The 20,672-nt window shown below is 52.2% G+C and overlaps 1 protein-coding gene across 1 annotated transcript in view; it reads right to left on the bottom strand.

Moving 5' to 3' along the window:
- Window positions 1–18,808, bottom strand: part of TNFRSF8 (TNF receptor superfamily member 8) — a 38,798-nt gene extending 19,990 nt beyond the window's left edge. Inside the window, exons 1-7 of the mRNA XM_054579641.1 lie at window positions 18,724–18,808; window positions 13,982–14,095; window positions 9,067–9,219; window positions 5,975–6,068; window positions 5,461–5,621; window positions 3,318–3,434; window positions 349–501 (exon numbers count right to left, since the gene is read on the bottom strand). Coding sequence (XP_054435616.1) covers window positions 349–501; window positions 3,318–3,434; window positions 5,461–5,621; window positions 5,975–6,068; window positions 9,067–9,154 — 613 coding nt within the window. The 5' untranslated portion in view covers window positions 9,155–9,219; window positions 13,982–14,095; window positions 18,724–18,808. The remainder of the gene's footprint in view (window positions 1–348; window positions 502–3,317; window positions 3,435–5,460; window positions 5,622–5,974; window positions 6,069–9,066; window positions 9,220–13,981; window positions 14,096–18,723) is intronic.
- Window positions 18,809–20,672: the final 1,864 nt, after the last annotated feature.

Raw genomic sequence — 20,672 nt, forward strand, 5'->3', positions numbered from 1 at the left:
CTTTTCTAGATTCCAGCAAATGTCCACTGTCTTGAGTTAGATGCCTCTTCATAAACTTTCTATTCATCTATCTTGAGTCAATAAAACAGCCTTGCAGGTACATCAAGATTTTACCAGACCAGCAGTCTGGGGAAGAATTTTTTTTAAAAAATCATTAGAACATCTTACCAAAGTGACAAATTTGGATCTCATGCCAGTCGCTGGATATAACTAGTCAAAGAGAAAACCAAGCCAAAACCTGACCTAGTTAACAGCTGGGGTTGAAGGTCGCATGCCCAGTGGGGCGGGAGAGGCTCGGCTGCAGGGGCGCGGACCTCAGCCCCCTGGCAAGGGGTGCAGACTGCTTACCCTGGAGTGGGGCAACCATCTCTGGTGGGACGTTGGGGCAGGCGACACAGCGGGCACAGGAGTTGGTGGCTGATGTCATGCAGAACATGCCAGGCCGACATTCGCAGACACGGGAGGAGTTCCACGTGCAAGGCGTCTTCTCCACGAGGTCGTCTGCGGGGCACAGGGAAAGGTCGTAAGGAAGGATGAGGGTCGGCATGGGCAGGGGGTGCGGGGAACCCCCGGGGGGGCAGAGGTGCATCTCCCCAGGAGCAAATGCTCATCTGACTCCCCACGGAGCTGATTCTTTGACGTGCTCAAATAACTGCAGCGTGAAAGAAGGCCGATGAGAAAGGGGTATGCGCGCTGATTCCAATTCCAGAAAATGCCGCCTATTGCACTGTGAACAGAAAGCAGAATAACTGCCTGGGAAGGGGCGTGGGGGTGGGGCGGGGAGGGATGATAAGGAGCAAGAGGAAACGTTGGGCGTGATGGGTAGTTTATTATTTGACTGGGGTGGTGGTTTCACAAGTGAAAACCTATGTCAAAACTCACTAAATAGCATACTTTAAACGCGTGCATTTTGTTATACATCCACTATACCTCAATAACACTGTTCAAATAACCCAGAGGACTGGGATGAGCGGGCATGAGAATCAACGAACCAAGACTGACCGCGGCTCGGTGAGTCTTTAAAACCGGCTGACAGCCAGCCCATAACCATTCCTGATCCCCTCTACTTCTAAATGGGTTTGAATTTGCAGTGGTAGAAAGTGTTTTTCCAAAATCAAAAAATAAAATGTTTGAGGCTTTATAAGAGAAAAGGCACAGCAATGCACTTACATATGTTTGGAGATATTGTGCATGCTCTATTTATGTGAAAACAGAATCACTGCATCAGTAGGTGAGACAAATGTGCGGGGCTCGGTAGGACACTTCCCCTGGGTGGGATACTTAGGGACCTCGCACGATAAAGATGAGGGACCGCACAGTCTCTTCCTGCAACCTCCAGAGACAGTGGAAACTGGAGGCGGGGACTGGGGGCGGGGGGACTTGGGGAATTTGTGCAAGAGTGGGCTCAGCCGTGAGTGAGATGACTTGAGACCATGACAGCTATTAATACAGTCACATGTGTTCAAAGCAATGTTCTTAACACTCCACCTGATTCAGTGTAACCTACTTCATTCCCACAACAGCTCTCTGAGATAGTAGTAGTATTATGCCCGTTTTACAGATGAGGAAGCTGAGGCACAGAGAAGCCTGCTGGAGTTTCCAAGATACCAAGTGGTAGAGCCAAGATTTGATCCCCGGCACTTGGGCCCCAGAACCTGTGCTCTGAGCCTCTCGCTGCCTCACACGCTCCAGTTACGAGAGTTAAAGGTGTTCTTGGGCCAGAGCCACCTCTTATTTCTCCATCTGACAATAGCAGCCATAACAGATTATCTTTTTTCCAAAAAGGGCCAAAGCAATAGTTCTGGCCCTATCTGCTCTTCCAGAGCTCTGGCAATTACCTACCAAGAAGCTCACTTTTTTTTTTTTTATTCTCACCTGAGGACATGCTTATTGATTTTAGAGAGAGGGGAAGACAGGGGGAGAGAAGGGCAGAGAAACATCTATATGAGAGAGAAACATCAATCTGTTGTCTCTCACATGCACCCAGGGACTGAACCTGCAACCCAAGCACATGCCCTGACCGGGAATTGAACCCACGACCTCTCTGTTTATGGGATGATGTTCCAACCAACTGAGCCACACCAGTCAGGTCAAGAAGCTTGATTTTGCTTCCTCCCTTGACTCAAGTAGGATCTGTGACAACCTCAACAGCTAGAAAGTGGTGGAAGTTACATCACGTGACTTCAAAGGCTAGGTCATAAAAAGGGATGCGACTTCTCTGCTCCTCCCCCAACCCTAATTCTTGGAAGCCGGGCACCAGGCCAGGAGAAAGCCTAAAGTGACCCATACAGAGGCCATATGGAGAGGACCTAAGGCTCCAGAAGGCAGCTGGCATCGACCCCCAGATACAATGATTCCACCCTCCGGCCTTTGAGTTTTCCAGCTGAGACCCTGGACCTCGTGCGGCTGAGACCCGCTGTCCCCACAATGTCCTGTCTGAATTCTGACTCACAGAATCCATGAGTACCGTGGGTGGTTTGTTTTCACCACCTCAGTTTTGAGAAATTTGCTACGCTGTCTTAGTTACTGGAACAACGGCCCCCGGTGACGACAGACTGTTTTTTCCTCTGTCCGGTCTCCCTTGAGTCCGGTCTGGGTTGCTGCATGAAAGAAATCCCAGACAAGGAGACAGAATTCAGCATTTTCCCGCCAGCCTCTGTGAGTGGGCTGGGCACCAACAACCAGGGCTGCCCAAACCCTGGGTCACTTCCCCTGCCCCGTGTGGCCCTCACAGACGTCAGAGGGCAGTTGGTGGTGCTCTGGGGCTATGGTGACCTGGCCACAGGGAAAACACCAGCAGGATGTTTGCCTGCTGTACACACAGCAGCCACTGCCGAGAGTCTGTCCAGAGTGTGCTCTAAGGGACAGCACAGCAGGAGGACCAGAGCCCAGAACCTCGTGGCAGGCACCCTATGTTCGAACTCCAGCCCTGCCACTCTCAAGGACTTGTTGCCTTTGGAAGTCCCTTGACTTTCCAAAGCCTAAGTTTCCTCTTCTGTAAAATGGGGGCAGTCGCAATCCACGCAGTGTATGATAGTGATGAAAAATAATGAGACACATTTGGAACAGGGAGGTGATGAACAAGTGTTTCCTTGCCTGAGAGAGTGCATGAATGGAAAGGGGGTCACCGGCATCAAAAACCACAACCATGAGTGGGAGTCACTAGATGCTGACAGCTCAAAACACCAGAGTGAACCGGGCTCCTGAGGGCTGTGCAGCCTAAGACCAAACTCAGGGTTCCCCTCCCCCAGTCTGTCCTGTAAGACCCCCACCCCCAGACCCTGGAAGGAGACCCTGGTGGAAAGACAGGCTCTTACCTCCAGAGCAGCTCACACAGGCCGTGCAGCGGCCGTCCCCGTCCAGGTAGTAGTCCTGCTCACACTCCTTCCTGCATTCGGCAGACCCCGGCGGGCACACGTGCTGCGGGGACAGCCCTGGGGAAAGAAGCAGAGAAGGTCTAGGCCAGGCCACCTTGTAGGGGCCTCACCTCCACACAGTCACTGAAGTACCCCCCAGATGCACGGCCAGCTCCCAACCTCCACACATGTCAGGTTCATCCCCCCTGAGGGAGTCACAAGGCTCCGAGAGGGGAGGAATGTGTCTAAGGCCACACAGAAGAGCTCTGAGCACCCCGTACCCTCTCGGTCCCCTCCATGATCCACCATTTCCACTATACCAGAGCCCTCTCCCCACGCTCACTGCTATGTCACTGCCCTCCTCAAAGCTTCAGCAGCCACCTGCCCTTGAGATCAGCACTGAGGCACGGATGCCCACTATCACAGCTTCTATTCAGTATGGTACAAGGACCCTATCCCATGCAATAAGGCAAGAAAAAGAAATGAAAGCGGTAAGGAAGGAAGATCTCAATCTATTATAGACAGATGATATCATTTAGTACACAGAAAATCCAAAGAATCTGCAGATACATTGTTAGAACTAATAAGTGAATCAGCAAGGTGGCTGAATACAATGTTTCTATATCAAAATCAATTAAATGTCTGTATATTTGGGTTGACCCACATGAAACTGTTGTTTCGATAGGTCAGCCAGTCAAATATTGGCAATTTCACATGGTTCAAAAAGAGTTAGAACACAACATACTGAAAAAGACACCATCTGCATTATCATCAGAAATATCAAATACCGAGAAACCTGACAAAAAGATGTAAATATCTCTACATAGAAAATGATAAAGCATTATTGGGAGAATTTAAAGAAGCCTAAATAAATGCACGGCTATGCCATATACTCAACACTGTAACAATGTGGATTCTCTCCAAACTGACCTGTAGCTTCAGGGCAACCCCCAATCAAAATGCCAATAGGATACTTGGCGGACTTTGAAAAGCTGATTCCTAAGTGGAAATGAAAACAACTAGAATAGCCCATACACTGTTGAAGAATAAAATTGAAAGAGTTGCTCAACAACCCACAAAGGCATTGAAAAACAACAGTAACTAAGACAGTATGGTAATTACACGGAACAGGCAAAAAGACCCACAGAACAGAATACAAAGTCCAGAATCATACCCACACATACACAGACTTTTAATTCACAACAAATCCGGCATGCAAAACCATGGGAAAAGGACAATTTATTTGGTAAATGATATTGGTCCAACTGGATATCCACACGGACACGTTCAACATGACCGCTGCCTCGCACCGTACCCACAAGCCAAGGGAGCCAGCAGAGCTGGCCACGAAGCGCAAAGCAATAATGATCGTAGACAGTAAATGTAGGATGCACCTTTGAGATTTCAGAAGGGGGAAAGACTTACAGAGCAGAACATAAAAAGCACGAGTCAGACAGGAACAGACCGATCAATGTGACTACATTACAATTGAGAACACTCTCCGTGAAGAGCCCCCATAAAGAGAACGAGAAGGCGAGCCACAGGCTGGGAGAAGACATTTGAGCACAACTATAGGGCAAAGAGCCTAAAACCCAGCACTATAAGAAGTCCTACAAATCAATTTTTTTTAATCCAAGAGAAATGAAAAAAAAACATACTCACACAAAGACTTGTTTTTCATTATTCATTATATCCAAGAAGTAGAAACCACCCAAATATCCAAAAACTACTTGGATAAGCTTAGTGTGGTGTGTCTATACACGGAAGGCTATTCAACAATAAACAGGGGTGAACTGGGGGGCCCAATCCACTGCCATGGGAACCAGGAGGGCACCCAGCCCGCGGCTGCAGAGGCTGGCCTGCTCCGTTGCAAGCCCCAGCACCCACCTCAGTGGCTGGCACACAGGAGGTACCAAAACTGCCGTGCAAGGAGCGAGCGCTTCCTTTACATGCTCTGGCCCTCGATGCCTTCAGTCTGCCTTCTCCCCGTGCTGGGAGAAACCAGAGCTCAGGGCCCGCCTGCCTGGACCACCATGCACAGGCCGCCCACCAATCAGACACAGGTGCTATGAGAAACAGCCCACAGCTTCTCTGGGGAAATTACCTGGATCCGGACTGGGCTTCCCCACAGAGGGGAGAGAGTTGGGAGCCCCTGTCATCCTGGAATCATTTTTCGGGGTGAGGGGAGCATCCCCTCCGAGAAGCGTGGTCCTGGCATCGGAGCCTGCGGAGGTCAGGATGTGCTCGGCCTGGGGGGCGGTGCCGCTGGGAGAAAAGCCAGAGATGGAACGCACAGGTCTACTGATGGGAGCGGTCTGTGCTGGGGTAACCATGTCTACAAAGAAGGGGTCCCCAGGCCCTCTGCCCGGAGTCTCTGGCGGGCCCCCCTCAGGGAGCAAAGGCTGGGTTTCCTAGGCTTTCTGGGTCTGCTGTGCAACCAGGTCAGGCTGGGCACACAGCCGGGCTTCAGAGGACCTATGGGCTTGGAAAACAGGCACCCTGGACCCGACACCCTGTGCTGAACCCCACTCACACCCCCAGCCCCAGCTAGGGTCCAGCCATCCTGTGGAGAGAGAGACCCCCACACTAAGGTCAGCCGTGGGGCGGGCCGGAGTCACCTGGCGGGCGCCTTGCAGTCCTCGGGACTGGTGCCACAGTCAGGGCCGGTCCCTGGGGAACGCGGCTCACAGACCGTGTCCTTCTCCGCTGTACCTATGGGGGACACAATGCTTTCAGGCTTGGTATCGAGGGGTTCAAAGACTCCAGGGATTTGGAGAGAGCAGCAGGCATCTGGTGTTTGCACCTGCCCAGCATCCGTTCCCCCTTGGGGCGAAGCGCCCCGATTTTCTCCAGGGATTCTCTCTCCCCAAACCCAGTACCTGTTTTTAGGGTCCGGGACTGACTGACCCTCTTCCCTTCCAAGAGCAGCCATGAGACCAGTCTGTACCAATCAAATTATTCCATTCCTCTGGCCATGGTGGATTGGCTCAGGGGTGGGCATATGACCCAAGCCACGCCTATGAGGTGCAATTTTAAGGTTTTGTTTTTGGTTGTTGGACATGTAGGAAGGAGAAGCTGTCTTTCCACTGGGGTTGGGTAGGAAGCAAGCCTGGAGCTGCTGGTAGGTATCTTACAGACACCTAAACGTAGGGGTACAGATGAGAGATAGGGAAAGACAGAGCTCCTGGCCCCAGCTGTGCCTGAAGTTATCCGTAGCTAGGCCCCAACTTCTTAGTTACATGAGCCCAAATATATGGGATTTTGTTCCCTGCAACCCAAAGAGTCCTGAAGGCTATACCGGATGGAAGCAGAGAGGAGAGGAAAACACGCAGCACTTGCCTTCAGCGGACCCGAGTTTGCCGCCTCCTCTATCACATCGTAGCTGCACTGGGCAATTCAAAGGATTATAATAAGGGTACAGCCTTTACAAGGCCACTCTCAGGATAAACAGAGAAGGTAACTAACGGACCTATCACACAGTGCGACATGGAGCAAATGCCTAGAAAACAAATGTGTCCTTTTCCTCATCTGGACCCTTGTCCCATCTCTTAGAAAGTGGCCCACAGGTGTGGGATAGGACCTGAGGGCTTCAGGGGAGGTAGGTATGAACCAGGCTGACTTATCTTGTGTGTCTGCAGTGCAGCGGGGTGACAAGACCCGGGGTTGACATTCAAACCCCAGCTCGGATATTCTCTGCTCTGTGGTCCTGAGCAATTTGCCTGCCATCCCGGGATCCCAGTTTCCTTACTTGTAAAACGGAGCTAATACACCTGCTTTACAGAGTTTTGTGAATTTTAAGAACGAGAACCCCGGTGAGCTCAGCTCTTAGCCTTAGCTAGTGGTTCGGCCTGGGGCGACTGGTCAAGGGGTAGCAGAGAGAGGACTCTGGCGCCCCTGTGTGGCCGTCACAGGAAAACCACTGAGAGAACCATGCCTGCCCCAGTTAGAGCAACCGAACTCAAGGCATTTAACAGATACGGAGACTGAGGCCCACAGAGTGGTGGGAACACGCCCCACACGTGCGAAGCTATACGGAATCTCAGGCATCTGATGCCCAGTCCAGGCGCTTTCCACTCCACCACCCTGCCCCTGCTCGCGGTGGTGGGCTTCTGCGTGTCCCGTAGCAGGGCGCTTTGCGTGACCCAGCTCAAGGCTGAGTAGGAGTTAACTAAGTGAATGGAGAGGGAAGGGTGCCCCCGACAGAGGGCACAGTGTATGCAAAGGCCTGGTAGAAGGGAAGAGCACTGCCCATCCATGGGACTGACAGCAGACAGACCAGGTGGGGCCCCGGTAGTGAGCGGCTGGTGCTGAAAGCTGAGGCTGGAGGAACGGGGGGCCACACCATAGAGAGTCGTGTTAAGGGCCTCGTCCTCGAGACTCTGCTTCTGGCTGTGACCGGTGTGGTGGCTCAGTGGGTTGGGCGTCATCCCACAAAGCGAAAGGTCATGGGTTCAATCCCTAGTCGGGGCATGTGCCTGGGTTGTGGTTGAGTCCCTGGCTGGAGTGCATATGAGAGGTAACCAGTCGATGTTTCTCTCCCTCTCTGTCTCTCCCTACCCCTCTCTCTAAAAACAAATCAATTAAATTTTTAAAAAGGACTCTGCTTCGGGGAAGATGGAATAGATGTGCTTGCCCCTAGTCCTCCCACCAGGCGTGGCTAGAAGGCTCCGAAACAGGGAAACGAGCAGGCAGAGAGGCGAGGGAGGGGCACAGCGGTGGGTGTTCTCTTCGCTTCGCATATCCCACACCTTGAGCCCAATAAGCCAGCAACCCAGAATTCCCAGTTACACAGGCTTAAAAAAAAAGTCCCTAAAAACACCTGTTCTTTTTTATCAAAGGATTATGCTCTTATCGTTAGAGTAAAGAAAGATACTAAATGTTTTAGGCAGGTATGTGTGAGAGAGAGAGACACACACACACAGTGTGACTGGTTTTGCCCAGGGGGTTCTGGCTGTCTGCCATGGGGGAGGCGGCGGGGGTGGGGGGCAGGAAAGAGAATTGGGGGTGGGCCAGCTGGGAGGGGAGGGAGGGAGGGGAGGGGGGTGGGAAAAGGAGAGTGGGGAGGGGACTCTGGAAAAGGACCAGGTCACGGGCACTGTCCTCCCCAGCGGACGTGGCTCCCTCTGACGCCCCCCTCCCCGTGTCCCCTGTGTGGCTGTGGTACCTCTTCTGGGCTGTGGCCCAAATGCCTCCCTCCTGAGAAGTATTCTCAATGCCACCCACACAGGACCTGTGGCCCTTCTCTCCCCTCTGGCCACCGCCCTCCTTGTACTGTCAGAAACTTAGAAGCCCAGGGCAGATGAGCAACTGGCCCGGGCCACCCGGCAAGCTGGGAAAGAAGGCCGGTCTCGCCAGTCTAACTCCCAAGGCCTCGACGGTGAGGCAGGAAAAGCAGCCCTAATCCCCCAGGCATCTCCCGGGAAACAGGCCAGAGGGCTCTTTCCTGTTCATCGGGCACCAGGGGACTTTCGCCCAGAGCCTCAAACCATCCCAAGACCTCGTCCAGCCAGGCCTGTGCCCTGGGCCACCAGGGTCTCTCTGAGCCTGGGACACAGGTGAGGGGAAGGGGCAGCAGGGGCCGCTGGGGGCCTGGTGCACCCAAGACCTCATCATGAAAGGAGCAGTGATCTGTCACTCAGAAGGAAGGCGGGGGCAGGAAGCCACCTGGGCATCGGTGCGGATGCGCAGCACCGGGAGGCGGGGTACTTACCCGGGAACTTGACAACAGTCCCTGTGGGGCAGGCAGAGTGGGGGAAGCAGCGGGCGCACGAGTTGGTGGCTGTGGTGTAACAGAACATGCCGGGCTGGCATTCACAGACGCGGGGCGAGCTCCCCAAGCATGGCTGCTTCTCCACGAGGTCCTCTGAGGGAAGCAGAGAAGGGTCACAGAGGACGGTGAGGGCAAGGGAAGGGATCTGAGGACCCCCAGGCACAGTCCAGCAGGTGCAGGGGGGCTGTCGTGACCTCCCGCTGGGCAGGGCAGCTGGCAGGCTCAGCCCTTTCCAGAGCATTCCTGAGATGAAGGCAGGACGGCAGGTGCGGTCCCCGCAGCGGCCCCCACCTCCCAGCCCGCAGCCCTGGAGATCGCTAAATCAGTATTAAAAATAAATTCCTGTCCCCATTTTTTAATGGGCACAAAAGACACGGAGGGACATTGAACACATATTTCTAAGTGAAAGAAACCAACCTGAAAAGGCTATACATACTGTCATTCCAACTCTATGATATTCTGGAAAATACAAAACTATGGGGAGATGGTATAAAGATCAGTGGTTGCCAGGGTCCAGCGGTGAAGGCTGGGGAAAATACACAGGCAGAGCACAGGGGATTTTTAGGGCCCTGAGGCTCTTCTGTGTCACACTGCAACAGTGGAGACACGGCATTAAACATGTGCCCAAAACCACAGAACTGCAAACGCAAAGAGTAAGCCTTCAAGTAAACAATGCACTTTAGTTAATACTGTACCAATACCGGTTCATCAGCTGTAACAATATCCCACACTAGCGGGCGATGTTAGTACCAGCAGAAGCTGTGGGGCGTGGGGGAGAGAGGGGCATATGGGAACTCTCGGTACTTTCTGCTCAATCTTTCTATAAATCTAACACTGTTCTTTAAAAAGGTCTATTAGGTATTTTTTTTAATGAGCCAAGGGTTCGAGGACATTTTTCTCCAGGGAAGACACACACATGCCATTACGCACATGAAAAGATGCTCAACATCATTAGCCATTAGGGAAATGCAAACCAAAATCGCAATGAGACACCACCTCATACCCACCAGGATGGCAAGAAGCAAAAAGACAGACAGTGACAAGTGCTGATGAGGATGTGGAGCAACCGGAATGCTCACACGATGTTAGCGGGAATATTGATTACATTGTGCCATGGTAACCAGTGTAGCAGGTCCTCAAAGAGCTAAACACAGATTTTACTGTAAGATGCAGCAATTCCGCTCCTGCGTATCTACACAAGAGAACTGAAAACGTATGTCCACACAAACACTTGTATGAGGATGATCGTAGCAGCTCTATTTATAATAGCCAAAAAGCAGGACTAGCCCAAATGTCCATCGACACTATAAACAAAATGTGGTGTATCTATGTGATGCAATCATATCGAGCCATAAAAAGGGATGAAATACTGACACCTGTTACAACATGGATGAGCCTTGAAAATGCTCTGCAGAGTCAAGGAAGCCGGGCGCTGAAAGTCACACACTGCAAAGCTCCATTGACATGAAATGTCCACAGTAGGCAAGTCTGTAGGGACAGGCAGCGGACGGGGCGGGAAGGGAGGCAGACAGAGGTGGGAGGTAAGGGGTTTCTTTGGGGGAGGTAGAAATGTTCTGGAATTAGACAGCAGTAGTGGTGCACACGGTGAGTGTAGTAGAATAAAATCACTTCCTTGTACACTTTAAAACGGTAGGTTTTACTATCACATATTTCAATTATGTTAAAAATAAGGTGTTAGGTACTAGGAAGTCCGTCCATGAGGCCAGGGTGTGCAAAGTCATTTTATTACTACTGAACGGTAACTAAATATTGTTATACAGTGCAATATTGACAACTATGCACTTGCTAACTTCCATTAAGGTAACTGGTTATTATTCATCTTATAATAATTATGTGCTAAACCTATAGAGTACAAAAAATACAAAGGAAGAACTTGCACTTTTTTCTGTCAATAATTTCTGGTAGTTATTATTTATAGAGAATACTAAGCATGTCACACTGGTAATTGACTTAGTTCTTATACATGCTTTGCAGTCTGACCATCTTTTGAAATCTCAGTTTTTGTTTAGTTTTGTAGTGATCTCAGAATTTGCTGAATTAAGCACTGAGCGTTTAAAAACACCAAACAGAATTATTAAATACATTATGAAAAAAATTTTTTAAATAGTGAATTTTATCTCAAATAGAAAAAAGTCATCGGTCAAAGTCATTACTGAATGAATGCAAGCCTCTCTAGACAACAAACAGAAGGGTAACTGGAGTCCATAAAATTGACATTGAAATATACAGGGGTGGGCAAAAATACGTTTATAGCAGTTCCTTTGGCAAATGGCACAACAATCAATAAATAACAACACAAGAATAGCCCTGGCTGGGGTGGCTCAGCGGATTAAGCGCCAGCCTGTGAACCAAAGGGTTGCCGGTTCGATCCTCAGTGTGGGCATATGCCTGGGTTGCAGGCCAGGTCCCCAGTAGGGGGTGCAAGAGATGCAACCACACATCGATATTTCTCTCCCTCTCTTTCTCCCTCCCTTCTCTTCTCTAAAAAGAGATAAAATCTTTAAAAAAATAATAGCACAAGAATAAACTCCATGTTTTGCATTCTCGTAACTTTTAAATCTACTCTTGCCTACCCCATTTGTATTTAGTGAGAGAAAAATCCATGTCAGCTTCCCTGGAATGAAGGAAGAACTCAATCCGCAGGTAGAAACGATGCACCAGATACCGGGAAGAATTGTTTCCAAGCAAATAACATCAACGTCTATTCTGGTTACATTTTTTTTATCCTTAAGGATAAAGAAAGAATTATTCCTGCGGTCACCTACACTGAGTAAAAAACAAGGGTGGCCGCACACCCCTGCACGGCGACGTTGATCCTGAGAAGACAGTGAGCCAATGCCTACAAAGTTCTAGGGAAAACATGTTCGAGGAATAACGCTCTATCTCCCAAGCTGTCATTCACGTGCCAAGGCAACACACACCCTCGACCATGAAAGAAGCGAAGGAAGATGTAAAGCTGAGTCCTTCCAGAAAAATCCGCATGACCATGAAATCAAGCAATAAATCAAAATGAACAACTCAGGGATGGGGAAGTGTGGTAACTAGACTCAGCGTGCAATGACCACGTTTACAGAGTGAAGCACAGCTACCAGGCCAAGGGACTTAAGGTCAGAGAATAGAATATAAATACCGCAGGCGAGGACAGAGTGAAAACACGTAAGCAATGAAGGCCAGAAAGAAGCTGGGGAGGCCAGCAAGCTAATTCCTTCATTTTTCATTACTAAGAGTCAAGTGGAATATGAATTTATCACAAGACATAGTTGTTCCTTGACTGATTCCTAACCACTTATTTATTGATTTTCATAACCTCTTTTCTTAATTTTAGTGGGGGGGGGGGGTTGTTAGGAACTGCTGTCTCTTGAGATAGTTTAGTTTCTTCACTTTAGCTTTTTCTTCCTCGGATACATTTGAATGAACTTAAATGTAATCATTTTAATGCCATAGATAGAATGATCTGATTCTCTTAAAAACTCCTTCTTTGCCTTGGCTGGTGTGGCTCAGTGACTGAGTACTCGCCTGCAGACCAAAAGGCTATCGGTTCAATACCCTGCTGGGGCACATGCCTGGATTGCAGTCCAGGTCCCCAGCTGGAGGCAAGTGAGAGGCAACCGATTCTCTCTCCCTCTCTTTCTCCCTCCCTTCCCCTCTCTCTAAAAGTAAATAAACAATGTCTTTTTTAAAAAAAAACTCCATCTTTCTATGTGTGGGTAGTCTGTCTATTGACCTACCAATTCTCCCTAGAGAGAGAGAGAAGTGTCACTCACCCAATGACGGGGGAGGGGGCAGAACTGGCTTTTTTCCTAACACTTCTCTATGGGTTGAATTTTTAGTAGTGAACACATATAACTTTCACTAAAATGCAGTCATTTTAAAACATTAATGCTGCACCAGAGAAATGCTAGCATAAAAATAGAATAGCAATACTAGTATCAAACAAAAATGGAATGAAGGCAAACACATTATAAGGAACAAAGAGGGATATTTCATGTTGATAAAAGGTCCAATTAACCAAGGAAACATATTAATGATCATTGTACCTAATAACACAGCTTTGACATATTTGAAGCAAAAATAGATAGAACACAATGAAAATCAGATGAAAACCAAATTGGCAGACAGCTGTTAACACATCTATCTCAGAAATCAGCCTTTGTGATGGTGTCAAAACTAAGTAGAAATGTATATTATTTAAATAACACAATTAATAAACTTGATTGAATGGGTCTATGTCGAATTTTGAATGGAACAAACAGAATATACATTCTTTTTTTTCAAACACACTAAACACACTAAGAAATAGCAGTGTTTGTTAGGCTAAGAAATCTCAACAAATTTCCCCCACCCGCGCCCTCCCCCAAAAAAACCCACACTAAAGCAAAACAAACCCCAACCAGAACGCAAACCGCATTCACTAACCGTCATAAAACATCCACAACAAAAGCGCTTATTGTAAGAGTCCTTTTGGAAGCGCTGTGGTCTCAGGCAGTGACCACGGCTCTTGGCTTCAAACCGTCGGTTCAAACGGCCGGGGTTTGAACCAGTTTTGTAACTCTGGAAAGGCCCTTCCCCCCGCCAAGCCTCGGTTTCCTCATTGGGAAACAGGAATGAGAAAAGAATCTTCCCCTGAGTGTTTTGCAAAAAATAAACTCAACAAATGCGAGTCCCTGCCTTGAGGTAACACGTTAACTAAGTCTCTCCAAAAAGTTCCGATGCAAAAGATCACGGCTGATACTGATTCGCAAATCCAGAGGGATAAACTGAGGCACGGGCGGGTGGCCAATTCAGAGTACGGTCACCACATCTTGTTCTCTGCCCGCCCCGTGCGTGCTCTTACCTCCGCAGCTCACGCAGGCCGTGCACCGGCCGTCCGGGTCTAAGTAGTGGTCCGGCTCACACTGCTTCCGGCAGTCAGATGGCTCCCGCGGGCACAGCTGCTGCGGGGACAGCCCTGGGAAAAGAAGCCGAGAAGCTGCAGGCCAGGCCACCTTGGCGAACTCTCAGGGGCCGCCGCTGCCACCACCTCTCATCCCTGAAGTCCTCCCCAGCAACACCCCTAAACCTCCAAACATGTCACTGCAACTCGTGCTATAGATGGAGGCGCTGATGCCTGAGGTCGCCCGGAGGGCAGCAGAAGCAGCTTGCGCTGGGGAGGCAGGCTGGGCCGGGGACGCCTGGGCTGCCACTGCCAAGTGCCCAAGGCCTCATGGGCCCTATTAAGTTAATAATATAGGACGCCCTGCCTCGGGTTGTTGAAAGGATGAAAGGGGTTGTAAGGATGAACATGCGTGAAGCCCTGCAGCAGTCCCGGGCACACAGCAAGCGCGGGTCATTCTGGGGTCCTGCCGCGCTCGTAGGAACAGAGGCGCCCTAGTCCCTAGACCTTGAGAAGCCTAATCCAGCTTGACTGAGGGGCCTGCAAGTCACCCAGCTGCTCCTGAGTCCCACTGTACGGGGAAGGGAGGGGCAGGACGGTGAGACCGGAAGCACGGGGCCAACAGGTAGGGGGCATCCTGGCTGTCCACCCGGGGCTCGCCTGCCCTGCCCCACTCAGGTCTGCGCGTTCTGGCTGAGACGCACTCCCCGCCCCAGGCAGCTTCCAAATGAGCACGTGGCCCAGGCAGGCCCCTCCGAACGCATCACCTTCAGGCTGGACACATGACCCGGGCAGACCAATCAGAATACTTCTTCCTTCAGGGTAGGTCCATGACCCAGACAGGCCAATAAACCGCATCAGTGAGAGTTTTGCAGAAGCTACCAGGAAAGAGCCTCTCCCTTGACCTTTGGATTCCCCGTTGAAAGGGCAGCTTGGACTCTGAGCTGCCCTGTCATGGCTGCCACAGGATGGGGAGGGTCTTCCTGGGAAGGAGGTGACTCAGAGGCCAGCCAAGGCCACAGACGCAGACCCAATGGACTCTTGACATCGTTCAAACCCGAATTTATGGTGCCATGGATTTCTCCGTTATTGAGCCAGTTATTTCTCTTTTGTCTTGTTTGGGCCTGAGTTAGGGTTCTGTTAGACCTGAATGACTCCAGGCCAGGTGTTTTCAGCATTTCTTGTGCCCCCGAGTTACTCTGGGGAAGCCTGTGGACACTGCTGAGAATGAAGTTTTTAAGTGCAAAAAATAAAAATTCAAGGCACAGGGTGACTTCGTTGGTGGGCCGTCCTGCCCCCCCACCCCCCGGCCCCCACACGCACATTTACTGAGCGCCATCTTGGCGCCCACACTGATGGTGAGATTTAAGAAGGGGAGGACCCTGCCCCGATGGAGCTCACGCTCCAGCCTGGGTGGGAGAGGGGCCATAAAAAGAAAGGAATTAGCCAGCTGGCTTCCAATGTGGGTACAAACTCTAAAGAAAATGAAGGAGCAGCGGGGAGTGGAGAGTAAGGCCTGCAGAGGGTGACGGCAGCCTCGGTGGGTCCTGGAGGGCCGGGGCCGGCTGGGGGAGCCTTCCAGGCAGCCTAGAAGGGCCGCGCAGGCTGGGACAGAGGGAGCAAAATAGTTAGGAGTGTTGACTCATTTCTCTTTTTCTCCTTTTCCCATTTTCCACAGAGATCTTCTCCACTGAGTATCACTTTCATCATCAGGAACAGAAATAGCACACAAAGTCTCCCCAGCGGTCCTGGCACGCTTAGAATTGGTTCCCAAGTATCCTTCTGTCCTGACCTGTCTCCAGCCACGCTCTGCTCCCCGGCTGATGAGAGCCTTTCTGACGCCCAATGTTCTCAGTTTGTCCTAACATTTCTGTCACTGCCTCTTACCTCTGGCTCAGCTGCTGATGCTTTTTTTTTTCCCCCAAGAATTTATTTTTAAAGAGAGGGGAAGGGAGGGAGAAATGGCCAGAAACATCCATGCAAGAGAGGATCATCAAGCAGTTGCCCCTCATAGGCGCCCCTTCCAGGAACCGAACCCACAACTCAGGCATGTGCCCTGACCAGGAATCGAACTGGCGACCTTCCGCTTTGTAGCAATCGTGCTCAACCCACAGAGCCGCACCAGTCAGGGCTCCCTCTGGCTCGGCTTTGGGGTGGTTAGGCAACCCATCCCCAGCGGCTTTGGCCCCTGAAACTTCCCTCACTGCGTCTGGGCCGCCAGTTCCCACACTGTCCCCCGCCCCGCCCCCTTCAGCTTTGTGCTTCCACCACATGGACCGCTGCCCACTTCTTGAGTGGCCCATCCTTGTTCACTCCAGGCCTCAGCATCTTCAGTGCCCTCTAACCAAAGCACACCCCCTCCCCACCTCGGCCTAGCATGGTCCTGCTCATCCCGGGGTCTCCTTTCGATGCCGACTCCTCAGGGAAGCCTCCCCACCTCCGTGTGCTCCAGTCAGCTCAGGTCCCCCAGGGGTGCGTTCCCAGCAGCACTGCCCTTGGGTCTGACAGGTGGTTGCAGCAGACAGATTTTGGAAGGGTTTCCCAGCCCCACGGCCGGCCCGTCCTGGGGAACGGCCTCCATCCCGCCCCACCCCCAGCAGCGATCCAGAGCAGTCCTGGCTTTGGGGAACCAGAGCACAGGTGAACATCCGGACTTATCTGGGCCTCCAGGTGCTTTCTCCTTGGCTTTGGAATTGGGGCTGAAGGGTGTTTGTCCAATGATTCTCCTGTTTCCCTGAAGAGCTGCACACATGGGAGGAGAGTGGGGCCAGCCAAGCTTGGCAAAGGTGGGCGGGGCAGGCAAGCTGGCTGCCGCCGCCTCCTTCCTGCTCACAGCCCTTGCAGAACACTCGGCTCCTGGGACGAGGTGGGATACACTCGCTTGGCCCCAAACAAACCCTGCTCTTGTCAAACATCAGGCCTGGCTTCACAGAGTCTCCCCACACCTGGGCAAGCCTCGCATATCTGCAGGGAGGCCTCTCCCAGTGGGTGGTGAATCTGGGCGCAAGCCAGGAGGGTGACCCAGGAAGCGGGGTGCAGAACAGCGAGGAGCTTGGACTCTGCTCCGACATGCTCTGCTGCCTCTGGAATGGAGTGCCTTGGGGGTCAGCACCATGTAGGACTGAGGTGCTGCGGCTCCGAGTTAGACGGAGACACATGAGCCCCACCTGAGCCACTTTCTAGCATGTGACTATGGACAAATCCCTGAACCCCACCATGTCCAAGTTCCCTGTCTGGGCTCCCTATCCGGTTCCGTGAGCTAGTATGTAGGTAGAGGGCTCAGCACCATGGCTGGCACGGAGCATGCTCATCAGCTCGAATTGTCACCAGTGCTGTGCGGCAGTGAGTGAGCGCGCGCCCCGTGATCGAGGGTGTGTATGCAGAGGGCTGGGGACCAGCTGTCAAGGATGCTAGAAAGGGCTTTGGAGGCCTGGGTCACAGGAAGGCTTCGATGACATCTCAGCTTCTGAATTTCAAAGGTCTCCCTGCTTCCTTCCTCCACCAACACGCCCCCGCTCAAACCCCACCACACAGCTGAGCACTGATGGCAGAGGACGGGCAAAATGTCAGAAATTTCCCCAAGAGACCGAGGAAGGGGTTTTTGCGGGTTTTTGGTTTTTCCTCTCTGTATGCCCGGAAGCACAAGGTCAATAAAACTCCGCCAAAATGCCCTGCCCACGAGAAGTACTCAGCTACTGCCAGTCACTAGGCCTGGAAAACGGTGGGGGGAGCCCCCCTTCCCAAGTCACAGTGTCTAAATGGAGGGAGCCTGGGACCAGGATGGCACTCTCTTTCCACCCACTCTCTGTCAAGGCCCCACCAGGCTGCGGGGGCGGGGGGGGGGTCGGGGGGGGGGAAGCGCTGCAGAGGGGAGGGATCTGAGGACACAACAGAGAGCCGCCAGGTGGCCCAGTGAGTGGGTGAAAGGGTAGGCAGGTGGGCGGGCAGGCATGTGGGTGGCTGGCTGGCTGGCTGGCTGGCACAGAGGTCCCAAGCACTAGGAAAAAAGCACAGGGACCCCCCCGATACATACTCCAAGGCCAACACTAACCCACAAAACAAAGGCCAGAAACGCTCATGCAGTTCTACTTTTTCTCCTATAATGACTGCTTTGAACAATTTTTGGAAAGAGAAAATATCTAATTCTTTCCCAAGATGTTCCTCTTGGTCCTTTTTTGGCCTGAGCGCAGACTCTGTCGGCCCTCACAGTCTAAGGACGGATTGACCAGGGTTCCTGCCCAGCACCGGCCGTGGGCCCTGTCATGCGCACTGTGGCCTGTCACCACCTGCAGACAGCAAAGCTGAGAGGCCAAAAGGACGGGCGTCCAGGTGGTCAGAGGATGGTGACAGCCCAGACTCCCGGGTCACAGGACCCTAAACTCCAGCCCCAGCCAGTTCTGCCACTTCTACCATTTCCCAGCGTGGGACCCTGGGCAACTTGCTGAACCTTGCAGCACCCCAAAAGCCTCATCTGCAAAATGGGAATCATAAAAGATAATTATGAGCATCTGATAAGATGATGCGATGCATGGGAAGGCCTCAGGCCAGCGTATATACAGTACCTGCTCTAGAAGGGGCCATTATTAATTAAAAAACAAAACAAAACTCGCCGCAGGATGGGCTTCAGAACCCATAGTCAGCACGGCAACGATGAAGCTGGCTCCCCCGTCCCCCCTTCCCCCCAGCCCAGCACCCCCACTCACCCTCCGGGCAGCGGTAACAGCACCTCCTGGCAGCATTGTCGTAGTAGAGGCTGAGGTCCCCAGCGCAGGCGTCCGTGGGGGCTTGACCCTGGAGGGTAGGACAAACTGGTGAGGCCCAGTGGGCCCCAGACACCCATCCTCCCTCCCGCCCCTCAGACCCCAGAAGGCCTGGTCTCCACACACGGGCAAGGCCAGGCCTGAGACCAAGCCTCACGGTCCAGAAGAGAAATCAGGAGGGAAACACCTGACTTCGCCTCTCCTTGAACTTGCTCCAGCCCTCCACATCGCAGGCCAAACCGCGCGGAGGCTCCCGATGCTCACCTTCCCTCAAGATCACTTCCAGCCCGCCAGAAGTCCTCCCAGCCTCCCTGGACCGCTATCGTGGCCTCGGCTGCCTGGCCTCAGCCTCCTCCCCCTCCCCTGGGTTAACTCAGCTGCCCCCCACCCTGGCCTCTGGTACAGGTGCACAGTAAGAATTTCTGCTAAACGCATGTGTCAGGTTTCACGTTGGCACGTGGTGTGAAGCAGGGTCAGACACTTTTTGTAGGAATATGCGTTTCTCATGCGCATGTTTCCAGGACTCTTTGAAAACTAAGCCCCTTTGTAGGAGGGGGTTGAGAGAGAAAAGTCTCAGCTGAGACCCTCTGGAAGGAGGTCTGCCCTTCCTGGTAGAATGAAAGTGGAGCATGAAGCAGGTTTCTGGGCAGACCCATAACAAGGAGCTCCGGGAAGGGAGAGCGGGGGCGGAGGGGGGGAGGAGGAGACAGGGCAGGAGGGAGCGTGTCCCCCTGTACCTAGAGCCACCCAGGTGGCGGTGGACAGACAGGAGGTGGCCACTTATGGGATGCATGGAGTGGGGCTTTTTTGGTTTGGGGTGGAAAGCAGAAGCCATTTACCGCCTCCCCCGACCCCCATCCCCCACCCCACGTGGGAGAGGCCTGGCTGGTCTAAGAGATTTCTATGCTCTTCTCTCCACTCAAGGGAACAGTGAAAATTAACACATTTTTCTGTAGTGGTCAGAGGGCAGCAAGGAGGCCCGCATAGCCCGGAGCGGGTGGATACCTGGCGTGTGCATTCTTTTTGCACACATCGGAAACGTCACCACATAAATCTGAAATAATAAATATAACCTGACATTTGCACACCACCGGTCACATGGCACTGTCCTCACCCACGCTCGCCCAGCCTCCTCCCTCCAGCAGGAGCTCATTCTTCTCAAGCACGCCAGGGGCCCCTGGGGGCCTCTCCGGGGACAGTGACCGCCAACAGCCTAGGTTCCCCCTGGCCCGACGCATCTCACCAAGTGAGCTCGGGGTATGAGGGTTCAGCCCGGCTGCGCCTGCTGAGTGTGGGGAAATTTCGAGGCCCCTGGCCTGGGTTTTCCCCTCCTGGCCCGCCTGCTCATCTCATTGATAGACGAAGGCACCGGGCCCAGAGGCCAGAGGAGGGGAGCCTGGCTGCTTGCCTCTTAACCTCCTGCCGCCACCGCCCAGGCCAGCAGAGGGGTGGGAGGGGCAGAGAGGAACTGGGAACCCCTGCTGCTGCGAATCACCTCCCCACCGGCCATGCATCCCTCCTTTATGCCACCCCCAGGCCTTTGGGGCTAGATCCCCACCGCATGTTACAGGCGAGAAAACTGCAGCTCAGACAGGTTCAGGCACCCGTCCAAGGTCACACAGCAGCTCAGCGCAGAGAGGACATTGGAGCTTCACTCTGCCCCCAGTTCTCTCCCTCTCTCTGGGTCTCCTACTTAAAATAATGTTCTGAGAAGGGTGTATCACGTTTGTGGTTTTTCTACCAAAAGTCCATAATCTGAACCAAATCATGAGAAAACATCAGATAAAGCCAAACTGAGGGACTTTCTACGAAACAACTGGCCTTCACTCTTTAAAAATGCCAATGCATGAAAGAGGAAGAAAAGCTTTGGAATGTTCCAGAATAAAGGAGAC

Source organism: Pteronotus mesoamericanus, unplaced genomic scaffold, assembly GCF_021234165.1.
Source record: "Pteronotus mesoamericanus isolate MK-2021 breed Mesoamerican mustached bat unplaced genomic scaffold, CSHL_Meso_final contig_557, whole genome shotgun sequence".
NCBI classification, from domain to species: domain Eukaryota; kingdom Metazoa; phylum Chordata; class Mammalia; order Chiroptera; family Mormoopidae; genus Pteronotus; species Pteronotus mesoamericanus.